This window comes from Arctopsyche grandis, chromosome 1, assembly GCF_051622035.1.
Source record: "Arctopsyche grandis isolate Sample6627 chromosome 1, ASM5162203v2, whole genome shotgun sequence".
NCBI lineage: Eukaryota > Metazoa > Arthropoda > Insecta > Trichoptera > Hydropsychidae > Arctopsyche > Arctopsyche grandis.
This window is the reverse complement of record NC_135355.1, coordinates 40,731,983-40,757,201: the sequence shown is the minus strand read 5'-3', so window position 1 is coordinate 40,757,201 and position 25,219 is coordinate 40,731,983. Positions and strand designations below refer to the sequence as shown.

Below are 25,219 nucleotides of genomic sequence, written 5' to 3'. Positions count from 1 at the left end.
CTCTATATATATTTGAATCACAAGCGAATGGTTTATGCTGGCATCATATGATGGAGAATAATTAATACAGTCCCTTTGAAAGCGCACTACTGACCACTACTGCAGTGCAGATAATAAAGCATATTTATTACTCATATTAGTATAGTCTTTGATTCAAAAACAGAATTCACAAATGTGCAGTCTCTCTATGGTGCAGAGAGTATAATACAAGGTCTCTTATCCTTTTTTCATTTTTCAATCACACACAAGCTTCAGGCGAATTCTCAGAACAATGTATTTAAAAGAAAAATATAAAATTCAGTTATTTTGAAGTAAAAATATGTACATATGGGATAGATAGACAGAGGTAGGCGTAAATTATCAATGTAATTGTTTAAACCTGCTAGCAAACGATTGATTATACTATGGAGCAGACCCGGTCTATTGTTACAAGGTTTTTATTCTTATTTTAAAACCAACCAGGTATCTGGTATTGTTCTCAGATTAACCCAGGGCTTTGAGATCTTAAACAAACTGAAGTTGTAGTCTTTTGAGATGAGATATTGAATTTCTTGAATGGATTTTTCGGCGAATGGACACTTGGCCTACGGACTTTTGGCTGAATGACATTTAGCCGATTGAAATTTTTAATTGCTTTAATTTATTTCTAATAAGCATTGGATGGCGAATGGCTGTGAATGGGTAAACAAAATTAAAATAAAATATCGTTGAAGATTATAATTTTATTTATTTGAATTAACCAACAACAATAGATCAGTGGTTAACATGTAATGCTTTCGATTGTAACAAGTTCTATCCCTGGCTTTTTTACTGGCAAACATTGGATATGTGATTATTATTAGCAATTAACTGTGAGACTTTGGTGTTTTTAATAAAAATCTTAAAACTTCACTAAAAAAAACCATAAGACTTCTACTGAGGTATGTGTAGCTTAAAATGTTTGAATTTATATGATTTATTAGCCCTTTAAGGCTTTGCACTTCAAAACACTTTATATGTACATACATATAGAGTATATTATAAAATAATAAAATATTATACAATACCCTGATATTTTCTTTATATACCCAGCAGCATAGATCAATAGTTAATATGTAAAGCTTTTAATTTTGTGGTCACGGGTTCAGAGCTAGCCAGATCTTGAATGACTTCAAGGTCAATCGTTTCCTTTCAGAGTTTGCCAATTTATCTGATTTCATTGGAAACGGTTCCAACAAATTGGCAATCCTGTCCTATTTCTCGCTAGAATTCAGTTAACAGCATTGCATGGTTTTTTAATATTTAAAAATGCTGCAAAATTTTGTCCATAGAAGCGATGCGGTGCAAACGATCGAAAAGCGCCAGACAGACTGAAGCACAGATTAACGACACGTGTACCTTATGCGTGCGCACTGCTCGCACTTAGCGAAATCTACCCGAAGTCCCGACATACCTACCCTGTATACGTTCTGTGCTTCTGATACTTTAGTTCCGAATTTTTCCTTATTAAATTATTAAAAACTCGCCAGAAAGATACAACTCAATTTTAATAGTTACCATTTTAATAATTGCATCTGTGCACATCGAAAGGTTACTGATATGCAATTTTTCATTCGTGAAGTCGAGAATTGCGTTTAAAACAGCCATCCAGTTAATCTGTGGTTCAATCTGTCTGGCGCTTTTCGATCGCTTGCACCAAACCCGAATTAGATATTTTGATCAATTTAAGCAATTAAATATTTCATTCGGCTAAATGTCCGTTTAATCGAGTCCGTCCGGCCAAACGTCCGTCGGCCAAGTGTCCATTCGGTTAATAGTTAGTCAACCAAAAAACCATATATTTACAATTGTGAAGAGCCTTGGTGATCACAATACTATGTACATATATGTATACCCTTCAGATATATTATATGTAAACACAATTTTCTTTTGATCGCCGACTTTCATTGTCTTCTTTAGCTTAAAATAATACATACTTACGCATGTATAAAATAAATTACAAACATAAGAAATGAAATATTTTTTTAGCTGTATTTCTTATTATGTAGGTACAATAATATTCAGCGGAGATAATATGTACCATAGAAACCAAAATACTATAGAAATAAAATAAAATAAAACACAATTTAATTATGATCGACACAGTTGTCTAGTTATAGTCGTAAATATTTAAATTTCACACTTTTTCTGCTATACTAAGTTTTGTTAATGTATTATTTATATTGTTTCGCGAATAGTGGCTGCAGGACTGCTATCAATGCGTTTCAACCGAAAATTTGAATTTAAATGTTTTCTTATCCAGGTATAAATATTTATGTAAAATATGCTCCCTCGGCGTAATATAAATATTTTTACATAAAATTTCAACCGTCAACACTGTAATTTTTTCGTTCGAATAATATTTGTACCATGTATTCTCATTTCTCGTCCGAGTCATAATTTCTCCTTGCCAAATGAGACGGTATATACCTTGGGGCTTTTCTTATTATGCATGTGCACACGATCACACGTCACGAATACATGGAAAATTTTTAACAAAAGACCCGCAGCAGTGCAGTGCGGTACATCCAATGCAATATAAGCCCGGGGGGAAGTGCAGTGTTGCACCAGGCCGCAACATCGTGGTCGTGTTTTGTATGCACTGTTTCCTTCCAACAGGACTTAATGCCCTGGAGCCGGATGGACGCCGACACGATTTTCCGCATTTTCCAAAAAAAAAAAGAAAAAAAGACCGTTCCGACAGTATAAATGATACACGATACTGAAACTCACCTACACATTTATGTATGCACATGAAGAAAGTTTAATTTTCCACACCACAGTTTCTAAACCAGGGGTTTTCAACCAGAAGTAACTTAGGAAAATCAAATCATCATATATACATACATAAGGGTAACCGGACATGAACCCCCTGGACACGCACCTCCCGAACAGATACCCTTGGCCAAAAAACCCCTGGACATTAACCCCCCGAGAAAAAAACCCCCACCATGGGTAAAAATTATTTAGAAATAGTAATAAATAAAAATTAATTAACCAACACCGTGGTCTAGTGGTGAGTGTTGTATTCTTTCGTGCAAGGTGTCACAGGTTCGATTCCCACTAGAGTCTCGTTGTTGGCCTTTAATAACAAAAATTCTATTGTTAACTGACTTAACTCGATAAAATAAACGAATAGTCAAAATATGATTTTTCTAAGTGGAATTTTATTTAATTCTAATATAAAGACAATTTAATATATTATCCCTATTAATTCAATTCAGATTCGTGTAAATACGAGTAAATACTAGTACGAGCTTTTAGCTCGCAATTTTACCGACTTAAAATTCAGCACACTCCCAATTAACCCTAAACGAAAAAAAAATAGTTTGGTCAGAACACTATCCTAATAAACATGTTTTAATAGAAAATACTCGATATAAAATAGTATTAACAATGGGAAAAAATCACAAATGAAAATACATACTTTTGACTTTTGATTTGAACTGGACGACTACTTAGAGAGATTTGAAAGCTGAAAAGTACTACAAATGAAAGATAAAATACGCGAATATAGATTTCAATATTCATTTTGAACAGAAAATTGACAGATTTTGAGACATCGACCGAACAACACCAAGATATAGAAAAATCGAGCGATTTAAATAGCACATATATGTATCTCCGAATCTCGAGCCAATCATGATTTTTTATTACCAAATTCGTATTTACTGGACATATGTAGATCTATAAAAAAGACATCTCGTCTCTAAACCATTTTTCGTGTCGAACAGTGTTATTGAATGTAAAAATTCGTATTGTTACATGAAAAATGTTATTTATCGTATTTTTTACGATGTTTGTAATGTCTGACCATAGATGTCAAGTATTGTTTCGATTTGCATGTGTATGTTTGTAATAATTATGTATTTAATATATTTAATGTATGTACATATTTCTCGAGTCTTGAATCTGTTTACCACACTCGCCGCTTTGGAGCAATCTGTTAGTAAAGTGTGCATGATTAATTGAAATATAATAGAGGTAGAGCATATTTAATTTCAATTTATATACATATATGTACATAGGTACAATATTTAATTTCAATTTATTGTTGTGAATAGAATAAATATGAATTTCAAAGACTTTAAGTCACCAGTTAGCGTTTTCATTCTGTGGTATTGAAGGTAAATTTTAGGTAGTGAAGATATTATTGTATTTTAAATATTTTTTAACTATCCATGATGGAATTTGTAAAATCGAGAAAAAGAAAAGAAAAAGAGATTAAAATACAATTCATTTTGCAGTTTTTAAAGTATTTTTAATTATTATTATTGATTACTGATTACAGATTTAAATTATTATTATTGAATTTTTTTTTAAATATTTTCATCCCTGACGGGGAGGGGGGTAAGTGGCCTTTTTAAAACAAGATTGAGTTGAAATCACTTGTATTTTTTTTAATGATATCTACATATGAATACTTAAATAAATATTTAAGCTATTTTATGGTATGAAAGTAAAACCCTACATCTTTTTTTTCCGATAATATAAATTTTGTCCATGATTATGGACCCAACGAAGCGCGAACCTATTGTTTTAAGAACAACAAACTTACTACAAACAGTGTCTTATTTAAAGTTTTTTAGAATTTCCTGATTTGAAGGCTAAATTTGTGAGATTACTAAATGTGTACGTATGTCTGTTTGTTTGTCTACTTCATGGCAATCTAACTAACATTATGTCTACATATGTAGATGGGCTTTGAAAGGGCTTGAAATCCAGATTCGAAAGGCTCCATACAAATACGCTCGGGCAACGCCGAGCAGCGTGTTTGTCCACTATGCAATCCATAGTATTCAAATTAGAATGAAATATTTAAATTTATCAAAATATCTAATTATTACATACCTCCTTTACCTACCTAATTAATATTACATACCTTAATTAATTATTACATACTTAATTATTACATACCTCACTTACGATTACAATTCAGGAAAAAAAATTGCCTCTAATCCGATCGTTTTCATACTTTGCCATATTGCTCATTTTGGTCATCAATATAAGTAAATGGATCCTCCGCCATTACGATGATGCAAAAATATCGTGTAAGACGCGTTTTAAATCTGCCTGGCGAGATAGTCGTTGACGTCTATCCACCGTTTGTTTATTAGTTTTAAACATAGATGGCGGTAGTAAAATAAAATATTTTAAAATAATATTTGTATTTAGTAAATACTAGGCATTAATAATGATAATCTTGGCACTCATTGGGCTTACAGCACCTAAAAAAAGTACCCAAGTGTGCGTTATGATTAAATTTTGTTTTATTTTTTAAATATTTATTTTATTGTTATATCTTTATCCTTTTTGTCATCATCATCACCCGTTTGGCCAAATATTCGTTCAGCCAAAAGGCGGTCGGCCTAACATCCATCGACCAATTATCCATTCAGCCAAAAGTTCACGCTCGGGCTAGTTAGTGATGCTTAATATCCATTTGATGACAACAATTCATCGGAAATTTCAAACGTTGTACGCTTTCCACATGATTCAAATTCCAAATAAATAAGGAATACAATGCGTTGAAAAGGGGGCTTTTTCAGCTCACAGTATGTGGTCGTTTTATGTTTTGTGGCTTATTTTTATGTCGAATTTATCGTCTCGACATCAGAATGATGCAATTTGTTCGTAATAGGGCACGAGTCTGAAAGAAATATCGTCCGATCGGATGGTCACCTTTTCCGGTGCACAAAACGAGCAAATATCCACAAGACTCGATTTTTCATGCCATTGGTCGCGAACGATGATTAATTCGTGTGATTTCGTAGCGAATTTCGGCCCTGACATTTATTCTGACGGATAATACATCACGCGGTGATGTATGATCGCACAAACAGTCCCTATACACAATAAATACAAACGCAACTTTTACCCCCTCATCCCTCCCCCATCCATCCAGGCTTCGTTTCTCCCCGTTCGCGGAAACCCTTTACCGTTTGATGAATAGAAGTCATAAATTATGCAATGAGGTAGGTACACGTGTGCGGAAGCCCCTTTGATCGGATAAAAAGCGAAATTTCGACGGGGAATGTGTTTTAAATACGACGCGAAAGCACATTAGTATCAATATAAATTGTGGCAATTGTTTCACAAAAGTGAATCAAGTCGATTTGTCCGCTTTTCATATGGTTGTATCGGCTCTACGTATGTATGTACAATGGGGAAACTTTTTATCAAAAACTCAAAGAAAGTTCATTTGCTATAATTTATCACAAGATTATTCAGAGACGTCTAACATAAATTAAACAGCCTAAATTTTCAAATATAAAAACGAAAAAATCGTAGACTGAAAGTTGCTCATGTATAATTAGGTATATAAAAGTCTGTGTTTTCAGTCTGTCAGTTTATTTTGACACATGTTTTGTAATCTTATCATTGCCAGCAAATTTACAGCAGATACCCTCTTTAATTGAGGCGTACAGAGATAGAAAAACCAACCTTCATATTCATCGACTTGGAAATCGACGTTCAACGGCGTGCTGAGAAAACTTACATGGTATTAACTGTAGGACAAAGGTTTCCCGGAACAATACATCACATGAACCGAAAATCAGCACAAAAATAAAGAGCCCAGCCTGTACCAACGATAAATTTGACGTGGAGGCTGGAGTCCAACAAGGGTCAGTACTGAGTCCACTGCACTTAAAAATGGTCTGAGACTACCTCACGGCAGGTCTGCAACGTTTTACTCCGTGAATCTCCTTTATGCAGATGACATACATAGTTCTTAGCAGTGAAGAACTGGAAGATCTAAAAGAAATTCTTAAGGAATTTAGAGCGGCTCTAAGCACAGGTGGTCTTTAAGTGAGCCGATAAAAAACTAAAAAAGAAAAAACATGTGGAAAAATCATGTTCTGAGCAAATTAGGATGCTTAGATGGAAGGGAAGGGTCGTGTTGGAGCTTTAAATAAATGCCTTTCTCTGATATGATACAAGAGAGTCGTCTCAGATGGTGCGGCTACGTTATGCAAAGACCAACAGACCATATGACATGAAGAATTCTGGATGAGGCTCGTTAGGAAAAATGTCAAAGATGCCAATCTACCACCTGAGATAAATCAGAGCAGATGATCTTGGAAATGCCTCACTAAGAAATCCAACCCTTAATAATTGGGATAAGGTTAAAAGAAGAAGAAGGTTTGTCATCATCAGATAAAAGAAGCTATGTTTCGACTATAGTTATTTGATGAATCCAATGAAAGTTCTTATTGACCAAGCCAATACAAAATTCTAATATGGTTACTCAAAAATGTCTGTGCTTAATAAAACTAATGTGTGCTTATCAATGAATCAAAAAACGAGGAAATAACTTCGATAGTATTTAAAGATATTTTTAATATCGATACCAAATTCAAATTTGTTGTCTTACATGTGTATAAGTGTGTCAACACTTGTATGCTGCACTAGCACAACTTTGTTCCGGTTTAATCATTAACGCTATAGTAAATTCGTAGTTAGTTGTACACAGCTTTAGCGTCGAGTTTTCCACGAGAGTCTTGTTTGTCGGAAAATCCCAGCGGAAATCCTTTGTGCAAGTGAAGCGAAATCGTTGAAAGCGTTGAAGCATTCAATCGGAATCATTAAAATACCGAACTTAACTAAACTTCACCATATTGAATTAAATTGTGACGTATTGACAGACAAAATATATATGTATGTGCTAGTGCTGTGCCCGTTTGTATTACATCGGGTAGTTTTGGAAAATAATGAATCATACTCGAGGCTATTGTTGTTATTGGTTTTAGCATGCATAGTCCTTGCGGTCAATTGGTATTGATCTCGAACATAACTTCCTCACTAGGGATTGCAATATAAAAAGTACCGATACCGGTAGTATCGGCATTTGACTGAAAATAAGCCTTTGTTAAGACCGGTATTAAAAATAGAAATACCGATAGTATCGATTTTTTTCAAATTCGTAAATTTTATTTTTTGAAAACAATATCTCCATGGTTAAAAACTACGAAAACGACCGATGCATATATGCATATTTTGCATTCGCAGTATTGAGCGAGTTATTATTTTATAAATTGTTTTAATTTTTACTGTTTTCCGATACGTATCGTTAAATACAATGTCCGGCAAAATTTTCGGTATCGCTGCTCCTTTACAAGTGTCTCAAATGCGCAAACCGTTTCAATTTTAATTTAAATAAGAAAATGTTTACTATAAAGTGCTGATATTTTTTAATTACGTACTTAAATACATTGAAAATGTGATAAAAGATATTATTTGGTACATTTTTCAGTACGATATATACATATACAATGATGACACGACAAGGGATATAATTATAATTGGTGTATGAAAAAAAAAATTGTCTTTCAAACAACTGATTCCCCAGCCGATGGTTTGTTTACTCTTCGTTTGCATCTCGAGTGAGCGATGATTGGGTATCTGATAAGCTTAATTTGGAATTGCAACAAAAAAATCTAATAAAAATCACACTAAAAGACACTAGTTTCTAAGAAACATTATTTATTTATTCTAAACAGACCATTGTGGCATAACAGGAATTCCTAAAGCGCCACAATGGTCAAAAAATATAACACAAAAAAAAAAAAAAAAACAAAATAATCCTTTATACCTGGGACGTACCTACTTAACAGTTTTGTAACCGAATATTCTGTATTTGAATATTTGCGTTTGGCGTATTTTTCAATCAACATGCAAGTTGAAAGTGCTTGGAATATCAGAATGTTTTTTTTATTAAAAAATAATACCGAAAGTACCGGTAATACCGTTATCAGTGTTTTGTATTTCGATAATACTGGTATCGGATATTATGGTATTTTTTCAATCCCTACTGCTCACTTCACCCCCGCACTGCACCCTCATTCCATCCCCGCACGCTCGGCCCCCCCACCCGTGTACAAATTAGCATGTATTTGTGTCTTGTCCAAACAAACTAAGTAGAAAACTTATTAAAAATCATCCATCGTGTATATATTATGGATATTTTATTAGAATTGTGTGATTGCACCTGAGCAAAAGATAAGGGAGTCGATTGGAAGCCACACCCACGTCACAATCCTTCCCCTCGAGTCAGCAAAGGGTGTGAGTGGCGTTTCTCAGGGGAAGCTTTCCCGTTCAAGAATCAATCTTATATGAGATTGATGTGTGAGGGTGTGTCTCTCACCTGAGGGTAGTCACCGTCTTTGGTCTGGTAATCGAACACGTAGAAGAAGGCCTTCGGAGAAGGGTTGTCACGAGGGACCCCTGGAGTCGGCGCAGTGCTCAGCAGGTCAGCCGTCTGCACCAGGGGCGCCACGAATTGGGCATCACTCAACGCTGCCACCGTTGCGTCTCTCATGTTGATCGGATGCTGCTGAAATTTTAAAAATACATCAATCGGTGGGCTGATGTAGGGATCTTGACGTAGAACTGCACCTATTCGTTAAGGCGGATTTCTAGTCGGCGTCGCTTGTATGACTTATTTCCATACATTTACCCGTTTCAATCAGTGAATTCTAATACAACTACGCATTCACCGGGTATAGTTATTTATTTATTGAAAAATCAACAGGCCTCAGATGTAGAAAATCATAAAATAAAGAATAAATATAACAAAATAACATCTGAGCCCAAGTATAGATGTTTACAAAATACATAATATATCTAGTACATATAGACAAAAAAATGAAAAAGAAAAGAATAAAAACTAAAATATGACTAAATAGGACAACGCATAATTAAACATAAAATGATATAATATAATTGGATAAATAATATATAATAGAAATGAATCAATCTCTCCTGATGGCAGTCATGAATTGATGTAAGGAAATACCGAATAGATCAACCTCATTCAGTTGCCCGTTAAGCATACGATAAACACGCTGTAGATAGGAATATTTTAGGGAATTTGTTTTGAAAGAATTAAGTGAAAAGAGTGCAACGTGTCTAGAATACCAAACTGGGATCCTGTGGTAACCTTACTCAGTAAATCGGAACAATCAAGGAAACCATTTTGGAGCTTGAAAAAGAATGTAGCATCAGTGAGTCGTCGCCTGACAGAAAGATTGTTAATGGATAGGATATTTAAAATATCGGGAAGAGGAGTACCTTTTAAAGAACTAAATTTTATCATTATGATTTAATTTGATCACAATATTTTGTCTCATTTCACGTTAAATATTTTTATAGCATTATATTTAAACCTCTTTTTCATATGCAAATAACTTATGAATTAAATTTATAACTATAAATATTATTATATTGATTTTATCTATGTAGAACGGAATTGAAAAATTCACCACTCGAAGTCGGTCGCTTTTTATGATAGGTCGCATTTTATACAATATATAAACACATTTTCCATTATTTTCGATGATGATACATATATGTATACACATGTACGTAAAATACTTGGCCGAACGGATTGAAAAACTATGGTAATTTTCTATGAAATGTGATTTTCATATTATCTATAATATAAACAAACCTTGTAAAGAACTAAATTTTATCATTATGATACAATTTAATCACGAGATTTTGTCTAATTTTACGTTTAATATTTTATAGCATTATATTTAAACCCCTTTTTCATGTGCGAATATTTCATGAATTAAATTTATCACTGTACATCTTTTTATGTTGATATTAACTAGATCGGAATCGAAAAATTCACCATTCGAATTTGGTCGCTTTTTATGGTAGGTCGCATTTTATATAATAAATAAACACATTTTCCATTATTTTCGATGAAATAAGATCAGAATCCCCTTTACTAATATGATTTCCAATTTCCGACAATTCGAAAACATCAGGAAATTACAAAAATTGCCATCAGAAAATAAATAATGTAAAAAAAACCACACACAGCCACAGGAGAGGGTGGCGAGAGTGCGTATAGCTTATAAAAGATTTATTTGCGGCAGTTAAACTGGTACATTTTTTTCGTCTGGCATTTTGTTATGTATGCTACCTGAGTGTACCGGGATGCTGTTATTTAAATTGAGGAAAATTTTCCAAATCCACTAGGATTTGAGGCCGGATGCCCTCCGTATCTATAGCACTGCCACTAAGCTACGCTCCGGCTTATTTATTGCATGTTTTTTCCATTGTGTTCGCAGTCCCCTGTACCCATCATTCATCCATTCCACGCGCTTTTTTTTCCACTCACTCGACACTAAGCACATTTGTCACACGTCATTAAACCTCTTCCGTGTTCGCACAAATCTTTATTGTTGTTGTGTGTGGAGTCGTAAGTTTTTTTTACGCCCGCGTCAAAACGGGGATTAATACGTCCTGCTTTCCCTGCGCGCGCTTTTCCGATCAACTCTACGATTGGAACGTCATCAGTGACCGTTTGACTTTTCATTTTCAACATATTAACCAGCAGCGTGGTGTAGTGGTGAGTATTGAACTTATTCATGCTTGATGTCACGGGTTCGATTCCCAATAAGAGTCTCGTTGTTGGCCAGACCTTGGTTCGTCGAGGTCGATCGTTTCTAATCAGAATTTGCCAATTTTTCTGATTTTCATTGAAATGGTTCCGGTAAAATAGGCTTTTCCTTCCTAATTTTCTGTTGCAAACCTTGAGTTATTGTTATATCTCAGGCTATTTCTCCACAGATGTCTATATGATACTGTATTAAAATGAATTGTTTATCGATGATTGTATTTGGCTATGGGTTTACCTGTTAGGCCTTTCTGTAATATATAGTATGTAAAAAAATAATAAATATGGATCGCAAAGTCTGTGTAGTAGTATGTTTATAAATGTGGGTATTTATTTATTTAAAAAAAATCAAAGATTTATTCGTCACACTCTCATACTCTCTCCAAGTCATGAACCAGCAGCGTGGTCTAGTGGTGAGTATTGAACTTATTCGTGCTTGATGTCACGGGTTCGATTCCCACTGAGTCTCGCTGTTGGCCAGACCTTGGTTTGTCGAGGTCGATCGTTTCTTATCAGAATTTGCCAATTTTTCAGATTTTCATTGAAACGATTCCTGTAAAATTGGCTTTTCCTTCCCAATTTTCTGTTGCAAGCCTTAAATTATTGCTAATATCTCAGGTTTCGCCAAATTTCTCACCATAAATGTCTCTGTGGTTGTTTATCACACTATATCTTATGAAATTTGCATTATAGTCTCTCATTATCTTTCATATGTGTTTTTACTTCACTAATAGGTTAATGAATGTTAAAATGTTTATATTATAATTCTATATTCGTCTTATGGCCAAACGCCGAGACTTCATTTTTGACATTCATGTCTTACTGCCGGGATTTGTTTACAACTCTCTGATTTCGGCTGTTCTTCGAAAAGACCGATCTGCGATATTTTCAGACATTTATATTTTTATATATAAAACATAGAAATGCCTAGTTTTAAAAAAACTTTTTCATCATAAGCATAGGTAAAGGAACTTATTAAATGGAATATTTACCTGGACAGTCCTTTCCCAATCGGTGTATTCGTTTACGACAGTGAAGAATATTTCACTCAGATGATATGTGTAAGCATTTCTGACGTAAGTTCTGAAACAACGAAAAAATCAATACATATTATTTTATTTTTTATTTATACCAGGAAGGCCAAACAGGTAATCCCAATGCGACTTCCTGGCCAGAAACATTGTACATTTGATGCAAGTATTTTGAGTATCAAACAAATTAAATACAGATCAATTAACATCCACAGATACATCTATGGTCTAATTTGTAAATTTGTAGCTTTTTAAACAATTGAGTAAATCAGTAAAAACATATCAATTAACATCAATATTTAGCGTCAAATTAAAAAAAAATTGTAGCATGAACACGAGAGAAAGTATCCGATGTCTAAGTACATTCGGGGGTGAACAATGGAGACCCCTGAATTTTTCCTAACGGGACTCAGTAAATGGCTGCTAGAATTCTCAGAACCTGGGTGGGTGCGTGAGACTAACTTAAAACTGTACTTGCCTAGATAAAAGATACATAAATTGATCAGGGAAGCTGTGGTGAGTAACTTGTCATTTATAAGGAGGAACATACGTATATCAAGATTCTTAATTATTCTGGAAAGAGCGTTGGTTGGGTATGGACCTCTTAAATCATTCAATAATTGCTGTGAAGCGACTTTGGCCTTTAATTTGCATCCTGAACTCACCCATACGCAACAATATATTTCGGCGAAATTCAAGATTGCTGAAAAGTTGAGTTTTAGAGAGAAAATTTATAACGTTATCATTTTTTTGGAACTGTTTCAATGAAAATCGGATAAATTAACAATCTCTGATAGAAAAAGATCCACCTAGAGTCACAAATCCAAGGTTTGCTCACCAGAAACTCGTGACTACTTTGTCCAAAGCATTGTATGCTATAACTACAAGTCTATTCTGCTGGTAAATATTGTATAATATACAAAGAAAAAAACAATCACTAAATGTAGATAACCTCTCTTGCAATGATAAAGGTTTGTTTATATTATCCAGCACTGCGTGTCAACAGCTTGGCACAAAAGTGCACAGAAAATACTACTTCCACTCATACTATACAGCAACGCTGTTTTAGACACGTTAATACTTGCTTTGGACATATTCGAGGTGAAATTGAAACAATGGACAATACATAACAGAGTGCAATATTGTCTGCAACGTATCGTACAATAAATATTGTCACAATGGGACGTTTCTGAAAATATTAATATACACATGGCATCACTTTCGTTAGTGCGAGTGCACTTTCCACTGTGATGCGTGTGCTTTGGTGACATGTACTGCTGTGTGATATGAATTGATCGTGTCGGTTATTGCTGTAACGGATATGCCACGAATATATGAATGTGTCCATATAAAATGTACTAAAAAATACTTTTTATACTGACGGTTACGTGCAGTTTCCGGTTAGAGTTGTAATGTTATAAACGAATCATAATACTTATTTCCTGTTATAGCACAAAGTTATACTTGCAGTTCTCAGTTTAAACACAGTAGACAAATCCAATTCGACCTCGTTAAGTTTTTTTTTGTCCGTATTTTATTCGCTTTTTCGAGAAAAAATACTTTCAATTCGTAAAATATACTAGAAAATGCATTCACCTTAGCCTAAAAAGTAATCGAATAATTTACTAAATTTCCCAATCGAAAGTAAATTTACGGTATCACGTATAAATATAATACTTGACGCTTTAGACTGCAAAATTTAAATTTAAATTAATAACGATGTATCTTGTCGATTTCAATTCGGTTGATTATAAATTTAAATTTTTAATATTGAGCCTATGGCGCTTCCAAAGCCTGAAAGTTTGATCGAAAGTTTGTAATTACGCCAACTGATAATTAAAAGTTACCATTGTCAGAGGAGAAGTAAGGTTGAATATTTAAATATATGCGTTTGAAAGACGGAATAATTTATTAAATTAAAAAAATATATGTTTCCGAAGCCCACTATTCGATGTTTGAAACATTTTGGAATTACTTACATATATATTCACTGTCTAGTCCATTGTCAGAGTGAGACTCCGTTTTGAATCATATTTTGTATCAGAACTGTATCAAAAGTTTACAGGAATATGTCGTAAAATTTATCTTCGATGTTAACTTTTCCAAAATGAAAGAGATACTCTTCGATACAACTTCACTTTAATGCAACTTCTTGTTTAGCAAACGTTTACAGTTTTACGATTGTTTGAAAACGATTTTTGTATAGAACTTGTAATATATTTATAAGTATATATTTATAAGTTTCGAGTGTAAACTGTTTTTTGATTTAATTCCAAAGCATAATTGTTACTAAATGGAGTTTTTGTTTTCATAATTTATCACGACACAAGACTAGTCAAAAACATTTGCCGTAATGTTAACTTCCCACGAGAGTCCTTTACGAATCCCTAAATTGAACTGGATTTTCACTCTGAATCCATTGTACAATCTAAAAGCCTTGCTTAACGCACGACCCTTCTACGATCCTAGAAAAAGGGCAAGTTCCCGGTTTGATTGTCGGCATACTTCCATTAATGGCAAAAACAAACTGTTTTTACACCAAAAACATGGCATTTCGACTGTAAGTGATTTCAATATAGAAATATTTCAAAAATTTTTCATATTTCAATTTTCACATCGGCATTTATTTACGGAGGAAATTCCACACGTTTTCAAACAACTTTTTAACAACACATATTTTCCATAGCATTTTAAACAAATACACAGTATGTAATTAATTAATATATGTAATTCAGAAATTATTTTTACAATCGCAATCGATTATTTTGTTTAATAAATGAGTATTTTTTATCCTTATTAATCATATTATACAATTACATATGTATATATTTATCACTTTCTGAATAAATTATACAAAATACGCCTTCGTAAGGAACAAAATACAGCGAATTCTCGTTAATCCGGAATGAAAGGAAGCCCGGATAAGTAAATAAAAACTTAAAATCCGAACTATTAATTGCTTTTAATTACGATTCCATATTTAGTGCAAAACAAAATGTCTAAGTAAAAACGTTTAACGTTTATTATTTATTGAGGTAATCTAAGGTTTTGCTTGATTTTAAGAAACTTTCATTTAACAATTTTCTTATATTATAATGATTTTCCAAGAGTTTTATTTTCAATTTTCTTATTCTATTAAGATTTATACTACCATATTCAAATTAAAATAGGCCAATTTACTTAATAAAGTGTAAACATAAATTAGTGTCTTCTTATGAATAATTTAATTGAAAATTTCTTCCTTTTCTTTACCGATATATTCACTTATAAATTTGTTATTATTTAAAATATTTCGAATATTTTGCAGGGCTCAAATTCAATAAATCTTTTTCTATAATATAATTTTTCTTATATTACAGAAAATTTAACCGAGAAAAGAAACAATGTTATTGGGCTAATTTTGAACCAAGATTTAGAATGAATGTACATGTTTGATGTTTTAATTACCAAGGATTATAAAGACTTAAGAAGATCAGGATGATATTGTTTCATCGATGAAATGACTTATTGATTCATGGATTGAATAGTGGTAATAGTCGTTGATTTTGAACATGTTTTTATTTTTAAAAAAATGTATGAGAGCCATACGCATCAATAAGTTATATGTAAATTCAAATGAAATATAAGTTATTAAAGAACAAATGGCTTCCGAAAACTTACTGGAAGATAGAACTGACTATTGTTGCAATGATCTGAATATAAAAAAAATATAATAGGACTTTTGCTGCACTTTTTATTTTATCGATGTAAAACCACAACGTTTGGGATTTGACTTAATTTGACAGCATTTTTTGCACGTTTACAGCAATTTGCGAGCGACAAACGGGGGTAGGGGTTGGATTCAAATGGTCGCAGTCCATCATGGGTCCATGTAACGTAGTTTAATGTTTATCCCCTAGGACCGGACACCACGGAGGCTGTTGAACGACCAACAATTAGTTTACAAACAGTTCTAAATGTCCCGACTAATGCTTTAATTTGACCCGAGTAGAACACAACACACCCGCCCGGCTCTATTTACCGTTCGGCCGCTTTTCCGAGACTTTCAAAAAGTGGCATTCGGTCATAGTTTCAACTCTAAATGAGATTTCGCCCTTTGAGGAGTGAGAGGTCAAATGGGAAAGTTTGATACCACCGTCGCATACCTGACTTAATTCGAATGAAAGCCATTACTCGCTAATTACTAAGGGTGTCGAACCCGTTCTCATAATCCGACCGCTTGCGAAACACTAATTGATTATTATAATCACTTGACTGGGTTTGGCGTTCAAAAGAATGTAAATGGACGTATTCAGATACGAAGTGTATGGAGAAATTGATGAAAAATATAAATGTGATACTCTTCGTACCTCTTATAATGATATTTCATATAGTTTAAAATTTAAAAGCCAATTTAAATGATTATTTTGTATGAAGTACGAAGTACAAGAGCTCTATAAACACGCCAATTCTATATAGTATAGTGTTATTTTATAAATAAATACAGAAAGCATAAGCCAAGTTCAAATCTGAAAATCCCCCCTGGAGAAAGTCTGTAATGGCAGTCAGTAATAAAATATTTAGGAGTAACGTTCGATAAAAGAATGAGATGGGCACCTCACATTGAGGGAGCAAAATGCAAGGCGATGCGGGGTATATCCTCAATATACCCAATATTTAATCGCCATAGTTCTTTATCAACTCAAAATAAAATAAAATTATATCGCGCGCTAATATAACCATTATTAACCTGCGCTTCACCTTCATGGAATAACGCCTCAAATATTGACCTTTCCGAGCTCCAAATAATACAAAATAAATCTCTAAAAATAATTTATAATACTCCCATATATACTGACATGAGAAAACTGCATGCCATAAATAATATTCCATTAGTTACAGACATTAACATACTAATCAGTAGATTCTATGACAGAATCACTAATATCCATACTAACACACTTGTGAATAGTCTCGGTGATTACAACAAAATATCTATACCCTTCAGGTATAAACACAGATTAACTAAATACAATCTGCTTTAGATCGTCGACTTTAGAGAATCTTTAATTAATATTACGTATTAGATGTATTATGAGCGTTTATAAGAATTGTAAATAGGTTTTTGAGCTCTTTTTCCTATTATGCTGTACATTAACATTAGAATAATATAATACTATGATTACTAACAAAATTAAATTAAAATTGTAAAATAGAAAATGATCAGTAGATCAGTAGCTATTAAAATTTAGTAATTAATATTTATTGTTGCGTAGGAGTGGGTGGAGGATCCAAGTAAAAGACCAACAGTCGTTTTACAGCATTTATTGGTGATTAAGGAGATACACGCACTGGCAGTGCTCAGTCCAGAATGACATGATATCCCCTACGTACCGCCTTATAAGAGGTAGATCTCTCAGGACGTCTATTCTGTTTACCTATTGTATAGTCACGTATTTGGATATGTATTCCCACAGTATGGGTCAGTTCTGAGAACTGCACGGGAATGCTATCGCCGCTAAGTGCAAGCACTTAGTTTGCAGATAATCCTCGAAACCAAAGATAACGGTCACAGTCTCAGAGATGCTACTCGGCCTAATCCGACAGCTCTTTTTAGTATACGTAACAATATATATATATAGCATTTAAAAATAAAAATCAAATAAATAACTATAATAATAGTAAAAACACTTTTTAAAAGTTGTCAATGTATACAAATAGAGCTTATATTTAATATGTTCTTAAAATTTATCAGTATTATGACAGTTTCATTGCATTTAATAAATGTTGTGTTTTATTATTATTTGTGATTTAATAAAAAAAAAATTATAACTTAACTTATGTACATACATATGTATAAAAAATATAATATTGAATGTGAAAATAAGCTGATTCATTTAAAATTATTAAACTTAACTCCTAACAATTATTATTATAACAAATTCATACGTATATATTATAGTACGATATTCAAATTCGTGAGCTGAATAAAACGAATATGTCAAGACTTTGTGTTTTGCACTCGCTTGGAATTTTCCGAGTCAGCGGTTTTGTTTACGACCCTTTCTTATATACTTATCTCAGAATTACTCCACCCTCACCTAAACGCCTCAGCCGAGATTAATTGTATTAAAGAAACTTATTAAGATAATATTTACTTAACCACCGTCTCTCTCTCCTCATACAGGTTTGTTGGGTTAACTGACTTTTGGACAGATTATGATTTAAATTTTACGACATTAACCTGGAATGAAGACATAATTTTATATATGAAGCGAATATCTTTCGAACGCGAATCCAAATGCGAATTTATCGAAACAGTCACACCTTACTGTCGACGTGTCTTAGCATTTCCCGAGTCAGCATTTTCCCGTGTATTTTCCAAGATACAAGCGGCAAGTGCAATATCAGCAGCATCTTTTGGAACAACCTCGCAGTGTTTGTCGACTCGTATGTATTTTCACACAACAAACCAACCCTCCAAATGTAAATTTCAATACGCAAATATATGTGTTCGTGTGTGTGAAGCATTCCGTTTCGAATATTGACATTTCGAAAAATGAAAAAGGATGATCCCCAGACAACGTGTACGTCTCGAATTCGACGTGTACACACGGAGGCGAGTTTACGTACTTTCGCTATTTATTTATGCAAATTTTCCCGTTCCGACGAAAGGCTTTCAGTCATATTTTTCGTCGGCTTTCCCGGATGCGCATTCGACTTTTTAAAATGATTGGAATAAGCTTTGAGAGTATGGAAAGCTCTCAAAGAATTCTAAGGCGTGCGTACAATGCTCGAATTTCATTGCCTTCTTCGGCGCAATATACAAGACTATCAAATTGTTTGAAGTGATCTTTAAACCTATTACAATCGAATATATAAACGTAATTGAGTTTAAATCGACAACAGCTTTTGTCTCCAATGGAATATTTGAAAAAAAATAGTAAAAATATATCACATTACATATCTATGAAATACGATGTACATACATATGTACTGTTACGCTATATCACAAATTGATCTAAACTTTAAATAAATAAATGAATCATATATGGAAATAAGCTTATTGTAAAAAACTAAATGTATGTAAGCTTATTGTAAATCATATTAACAATTAGATACAACATAACTTATTATTGAATACTTATCTCGCAGATAAAACCCAGTGAAGAGATATACTTTTAGCCGTGAAATGTCAAATCTGACATATTTGGCCAAAAATCAATATATATCGTGTATTACCCTACAAGAAGCTACACGCCAAATTTGAAATTTATATATACATATGAGAGTTAAAACTATAAATATTTATATAGTAGAGATAACGAGAACCAATAGAGCAAATTTCATAAAATATAGAGTGAATTATAGGCGTTTAAACAATTAAAATCTTATATCGCCATATCAAGGCGAACAGGTTGCAAGATACGGGACGAACGCTTATTAAACGTCAGGGAGATTTACTTTCCGCGTGTTTAAAACGCGTTGTATACGATATTTTATCTCCAACGTAATGGCAGACGATACATTAACGTGTATTGATGACCAAAATGAGCAATATGAAAAAGTATGAAAACGATCGGATAAGAGATAAAAATGAACACTGACACGAAAGCCATGTGAAACGTAAAGGAGGTATGTAATAAAAAGACCACAAAGCGATCAGATAAAAAAATCCGTATATGATAAACATTGACATCATCTGATTTACTATATAAACTGTACCTAAATTCGAGAGTCACTAATAACATCAGATTCAACAAGTCAAAAAAATCAAAAAAATCAAAAACAAGTCAAGTCAGAACATCAGACTGCGTCATTAAATTCATAACATCAAATTCAACGAGTCAAGTCAGTTATTTATAAGATTTCAGTCGAGTCAATAATTGCACAATAATATATAATTAACAATTTTATACGAATTTAAGTGCTCTTCGAATATACATACTATTGATAACACTGTTCGACACGAAAAATTTACCGTGCTCCACTAGTAATTTTACCGATTTGAAATTCAGCACACTTTCAATTAACCATTTTAAACGAAAACAAAAAATATTGTAGCCAGAACACTATCCCAATAAACATGTTTCAATAGAAAATACTCAATATAAAATAGTATTAACAGTGGGAAAAAATCCCATGTGAAAATACGTACTTTTGACTTTTGGTTTGATCTGGACGACTACTAGAGATTTGAAAGCTAAAAGTATTACAAATGAAATAAAATACCCGACTATAGATTCCAATATTCATTTTGAACAGGAAATTGACAGATTTTGAGACATCGACCAAACAACACGAAGATATATAAAAATCGCGCGATTTAAAAAACACATATCTCCGAATCTCGAGCCAATCGACATTTTTTATTACCAGATTTGTATTCACTGGGCATATATATTGTCTATAATAAAATTCATATCTCGTCTCTGAACCAAAAAAAAGTCATCATTTGTCAAACAGTATAATTAAAAGTATCTTTTAAAATACAATATGAGGATTAAGTGTTGAAAGTAATAATCAGTTAAATTAAATTAAAAATATATTGATTGGGATTTTGACTGAATCGATATCATCTTAATCAACTTTTTTTATTACAAAGCTGTTTTTTTTACATACCTTCTTTACGTTTTTTTAGTTTTACTTCGCTTTTTGGCCTGACACTATTATATCCTATATTTTTCCGATCAGTTTGGAACTTTGCAATTTTGCGCAGTTTGGTCATCGACAGAAATTTAAATTGATCCGCTAGTTCGATGGTGGAAAATAATAATAAACAGGTTTACGAATCCAAAAATTTTTGAGACGATGACAGCTCTGTGGACTCGTTTTGTCAGATTTTAATTTTTAAACGCCTCTAACTTTATCTTTTTTACATTATACCTTATAAAATTTAAATTATGGACTCTCAATATCTCTTTATATATTTTTACTTCACTGATAGGTTATATAATATGAATGTTAAAATGTTGCTGATATATTTACATACATACGTACGTGCTACGGCTAAATTTAATACGCTACATTCTGACAACTCGGACTGATCTTTTATTTACTATTTCGTCTTCCTGGCTTGATTTTTTTCTTAGTGAATCTAAAATGTGATATTTTACGAACCTTTTATCATACTATTTCATAAGCCATTTTAAGGTCGTCCCATTTCGTTTTTGTAATCTTACATGTGGAAGATTATTTGAATGTAAAACCTATCCATAGAACGTGACAGTACATATTGAAAACTACGAGCTTGCTTTATAAGAAACTAACCGAATTTTTAGTACTAGAAATGAAATATATCAGTGAATTAATTTGTTATTAATACGAAAAAAATGTTTGTGATAAATAATTTAGAAGAATATGTCTTGTTGAATTATTTTTAAATTGTGGTTCATATTTTATTGGGTAAAATATGTGTATAACAATTGTACAAGGGTGATAATATATTTATCGCGAAGGGCTATCATAATATTTGACACGTGTCACAAAATGTCGGAGAGTAATGTTTGATCCGGATGGTGGAAAAATGTTGACTGTACGGCATACAAAATCAAATAACGATTTTTCTTTGTTTTCCTCGGCGTAAATAATTTGCATATTTTTCGCGTTTCCCGCGTAACATCTCCGAGTCGAAAATTTTTTACTTTCATAAATGTGTTCATTTATTTTTCCCTATTTTTTTTTTTGCAGCTCAAACAACAAGACTTTTGCATTACGTACTTTTTTTAATAAAAGCGATTTCTACGAAATAAACTCGTTGATGCAAATACTTTCCAACAACATCATATTTGCCAATTCATCATTTTGAAAATGTAATATAAAATGTAATGTAAAATACGCATATATTTTTGTGGAAATAATTCAAACGAATCTACATACATACATATACATAAACGTAATTATGCACACTGTAATAACAAACTTCCATTCAAAACATTAAATTAAACCTTTTGTCCGTTCATTTATCAAAATATTGAAAATATTTTAAACATATTTTGGTCAGTTACTATTTGCATATTTAAATACATATGATTTCAACTAGTTTAGTGAGTTAATTCATTAAAATGTATTTTCTGTAAAATTATAAAATAAATTCCGTGTTTTGACTCATAAAATTTATTTATTATACATACATATATCCCGATAGAATAATAGAACTTGATATATAACAGTTTATAGCTGACTTCTTATAATAATTACTGACCTTTTATCTAATAAACAGCAGTGTGGATTAGTACTAAGTTACCATATTATGCTTCCAACCAGAGTGGTCTTGGTTGATTCTTATTAATAGCTGCTGGCCAGACCATGGTTTGTGAATCCAAATCGATCGTTTCCTATTAGATTTTTCCTGATTTGCATTGAAACAGTTCCTGTAAATTGGCATCTCCTTCCCAATCTCAAGTTATTCAGCGTCTTTTGGTTCGCCGGTTTGTATAATAAAATTTCTCCATAGTGGATGATTTTTGTGTGATTCTTATATTGATTTTATTGATCGTATTTTATCTATATTACATAGTACACTTATTGCTTTGGAGCGATCTGTAAAAGCGAGTGTACATATTCGATTGAAATAAAAATAAAATATATCAAATATACATTCACCGTTTACAGATTTAAGTTAACGACCATTTTTCTTATGAATAAGTCTAACTAACTGACCAATAAAATACAGGAATTAATTTAAGTTATCGTTGCCTATATTATAAATAAGTTCAGATTGAAGTCATTACAGTTACATGAATTTGAGACTTTGCATCAACTATAATGTCACGACAAAAGCCGTTTTAACGCCAAAGTTTAGTTCGACGATTGGAGTTTCGCAATACTTGATTTTTATTATAATTCGATGCGAATTATCTGAATCGTCGCTTCAAATCACACTTATTGTACCGAAATAATTTAATCAAAATGTCTTTCAATTAATTGTTCGGCTTAATTTTAAATACCGCCGGTGCAATAATTACGTATTTATGCGGTGAAAATTCGAGGAAAATCGCGAGAGCGGTTGTTTAATACGCGAGAGAGACTACGAAATGGTTAACCTTTTTAATAAACTGTTACTCAGCAAAGTTTTCCGGAACACAGACTAATGTTTTCGGTCGAGAACATATTTTAATAATGTTTTGTTTCACGCGGCAAAAACAAAAACGAATATTCGCAAAATGACTGAGCGTTTTTCCGAAAGACTTCCGCTCATCCTACATACATACTTACGCAATTAGCGAGTTAACTGGTACATTAAAAATTCTACAAATCGTTCCAATTTATTTTAAATACTTTATGGAAAACTAAGGCTTGTATATTTTTAAAGCCAAATAGGCTAAACATCGTGTATGTATTTTTATTTTATTCTATCAATCGTACACATTATATTAAGTACTTTATAAGGCAAATCAAAACAATGTTTAACATCCATAGAGACATTTATGGACAAGTATGCAGCATGTATACAAATCAGCGAAAATCGACATGCTTAATATCTTGATTTTTTGCGAGAGATAATTTTTGGAAAGGTTTCAATGAAATCAGATAAATTGGCAAACTTTGATCGGAAAATCTCTATATCCAAGTCACATATCCAAAGGTGTGGTCAGCAGCACACACTATGGATAGAACCTGTCACCACACAATTGAAAGCATTACATGCTAAGCATTGATCTATGCTGCTAGTTTAAAAGGCTGAAACAATCTATAAAACTATAATTAAATGAATTCTCCGTCCCCTTTTTTGGGAATTACCTCAACAATATCTTCTTTTTTTATTACATACCTCCTTTACATTTCACTTACGATTTCAGTTCAGGAATAAGTTTGCCTCTTATCCGATCGTTTTCATACTTTGCCATATTGCTCATTTTGGTCATCAATATAAGTAAATGGATCCTCCGCCATTACGATGGTGAAAAATATCGTGTAAGACGCGTTTGAAATTTGAATTTCTGAAAAGTGCCTGACGTCTATCCAGTTCTTAGTTTTAAACATAGATGGCGGTAGTAAAATTATTGGTATTTTATTCAAAATAATAATTGCAAGGTTTTTATTACAAGTAATTATATTTATTAGTTTCACTTCATCAATTGGTCTGCAAAACTTCCTACACTGTTATAAAATTTGCATTACGGGCTTTCATATATATTTTAACTTCACTAATAGACTATATAATTAATGATAAAATATATTTTTATAAAATTGAAATGGAAATTGATGTGGTTTTTCTTCGTTGGCCAAGGCGTTCTGGCCGCTTGTTTGACGTTTCTCTTTTCGATCTCATCTATGTATCTTTATTTTCAACTCTCTGATTTCGAATTTTTGTATTGAGAGCGTCTCTTTTAAACTGCGATGTTTTATCAACATTTTATCATGCTAGATTTTATAAGCAATTTATCACTTTAAAGTCGTCCCACTTCGTTATTGTCATCCGACATGTCGAAGATTATTTAATAGTTCCATAAAATTTCTGACCGTCAAAAATTTTTGAATTGATTTTGAACCACTTCTACTCTTTAGAATGCTTTGTTATTTTACCGACATACGGGGGTTAGCTAACATTGACGTAAGCAAATGTCTCTGACTGGAGTAGAGTAGTTTAATCATTAACGAACTCAATAAAATTTACATCGGAATTTGGTGTCAGATCGAAACTATAACAGCTAGCTATCAGTACTCTCCTTTATATCACTCGTTTGCAAATCATTTAATCTATTATTACATTTTCAAATTTTGTGTAAGAAAACTTACTTTCATTCTCGGTCGATTTGGATGATTTACATATATTACA

The 25,219-nt window shown here is 32.6% G+C and overlaps 1 protein-coding gene across 1 annotated transcript in view; it reads right to left on the bottom strand.

The window, feature by feature from the left end:
* LOC143917925 (neuroligin-4, X-linked-like) overlaps positions 1–25,219 on the bottom strand; it is a 283,330-nt gene that overhangs the window by 59,386 nt on the left and 198,725 nt on the right. The window contains exons 6-7 of the mRNA XM_077439556.1: positions 12,421–12,511; positions 9,164–9,352 (exon numbers count right to left, since the gene is read on the bottom strand). Coding sequence (XP_077295682.1) covers positions 9,164–9,352; positions 12,421–12,511 — 280 coding nt within the window. The remainder of the gene's footprint in view (positions 1–9,163; positions 9,353–12,420; positions 12,512–25,219) is intronic.